Below are 1,808 nucleotides of genomic sequence, written 5' to 3'. Positions count from 1 at the left end.
ACACACACACACACACACACACACACACACACACACACACACACATATATATGGAGGTGTGGCTGTGTGATAAGAAGTAGTTTGCTTTCCAAGTGTATGGTTCTGGGTTCAGTCCCACTGCATGGCATGTTGGGCAAGAATCTCCTGCTATAACCTTAAGCTGACCAAAGCCTTGTGGGTGGATTTGGTAGATGGGAACTGACAGAAGTCTATCGTACATACGTGTGTATGTGTGGGGCTGGTGCAGCCCTGCCTCCAACTTGCCAGCTCTGGCCACATTGTCCAACCCGTGCCAGCATGGACAGTGAACATTAAACGATGATGATGATGATGATGATGATTCTTTTCCTTGACAGCATGTAATAATTGCAAGTGGTGTCCTTAGTTTCCAATGTTCATGGAGTCCTGTCTAGTCATGAAGAAATGTTACCTTACTTGGAAACAGTTGAGGGTTGGCAACAGGAAACATCCATCTGTAGAAAATCTACCTTAACAAGTTCCATGTGATCCATGCGAGCATCAAAAAGTGGATGTTAAAATGATGATGATATCCATGTATGTCTGATTTTATAATATGTACAAGATGGTATAATTCTGTAGTGTGCCAACAGATGGCAGCACATGGTTGCATGCATAGTGAGAAATAGCAATGACCTTCTTGAGACAGTGTGCTGAGTGACATCACTGTGTTTACTTTGCAAGATGTGAAATTTATGTTTTTGTGATCACATGCATATGCTGCAGTCTTTTTGCCATGGACTGGAACAAAGAGCCCAACATGAAATTTTGTGTTAAACTTGGGAAGTCCGCTACAAAATCATTGAGCATGCTTTGACAAGGCAATGGGTTGCATGCAATGTTTTGAATGGCCTGGGCACTTCTAAAGCAGAAGAGTGTCTCTGGTTGGTGTGCAATGTGGAAGGCTTGCCATGAGTGTTACTCCTGGAAATTTGCATCAAAAATTCATCCCCCAGGGCGGCCAGACTGTCAATCGAGAGTTCTACTACGATGTTTTGAAGCATTTGAGGGAGGAGGACATTCTGTGAAAATGAGCAGAACTGTGGAGTGTGAAGAATTGGGTTTTTCACCAAGCTCTCTTCACTCAGAGTTTCTCACCAAAAACAACAAGGTATCAATTCCACATCTACCCTTTCCACCAGATTTAGCCCTTCCATCTCTTCCCCAAGATGAAAATGTAGCTCGAAGGTCACCGTTTTAACACTGTTGTTGAGATCCAGAGCAAATTGCTGAAGGTCCTCGACTCACTTCTGGAAAACGACTTCCAGGTTGGATTCCTAAAGGGATAGGAATGTGGGACTGGTGTATTTGTTGCACAAGGTGATTATTTTGAAGGAGATGATATTAAATGTAACTTAGTCCATGAACCACCTTGTAGCTGTTTCTAATGATGTTAATTCTAAATTTTACAGGCAGAAGAAGAAGAGCTGTTTAATCCAGACTATGTTGAAGTAGATCGAGTACTGGAGGTTGCTCACTCAATTGATCCCAAAACAAAAGAGAAAGTTGTCCATTATTTGGTCAAGTGGACCAGCCTACCCTATGAAGAGAGTACATGGGAACTCCCTCAAGATGTTGATCCTAAAAAAATTGAAATTTTTAACAAATTACAAATACCACCCAGTGAAGAAAAACGAAAGGTAAACTCATTAATCCGTTATTCTGTGTTCTCTTGATTATGTTGTGTTGTCACTGATTCTGTTCCTGTTCTTTACTGATTCTGTTATTCCTGTTCTTTACTGATTCTGTTATTCCTGTTCTTTACTGATTCTGTTATTCCTGTTCTTTAC

The 1,808-nt window shown here is 41.3% G+C and overlaps 1 protein-coding gene across 3 annotated transcripts in view; it reads left to right on the top strand.

Annotated features, from left to right (window-relative positions):
- The window catches only part of LOC106872482 (chromodomain-helicase-DNA-binding protein 8), a 99,063-nt gene that overhangs the window by 28,518 nt on the left and 68,737 nt on the right, over positions 1-1,808 (top strand). For all 3 annotated transcript variants that reach the window (XM_052974037.1, XM_052974038.1, XM_052974036.1), the window contains exon 9: positions 1,431-1,658. In XM_052974037.1, coding sequence (XP_052829997.1) covers positions 1,431-1,658 — 228 coding nt within the window. The remainder of the gene's footprint in view (positions 1-1,430; positions 1,659-1,808) is intronic.

Source organism: Octopus bimaculoides, chromosome 17 (assembly GCF_001194135.2).
Source record: "Octopus bimaculoides isolate UCB-OBI-ISO-001 chromosome 17, ASM119413v2, whole genome shotgun sequence".
Taxonomy (NCBI): Eukaryota; Metazoa; Mollusca; class Cephalopoda; order Octopoda; family Octopodidae; genus Octopus; species Octopus bimaculoides.
This window is presented reverse-complemented; position numbering and strand designations above follow the sequence as displayed.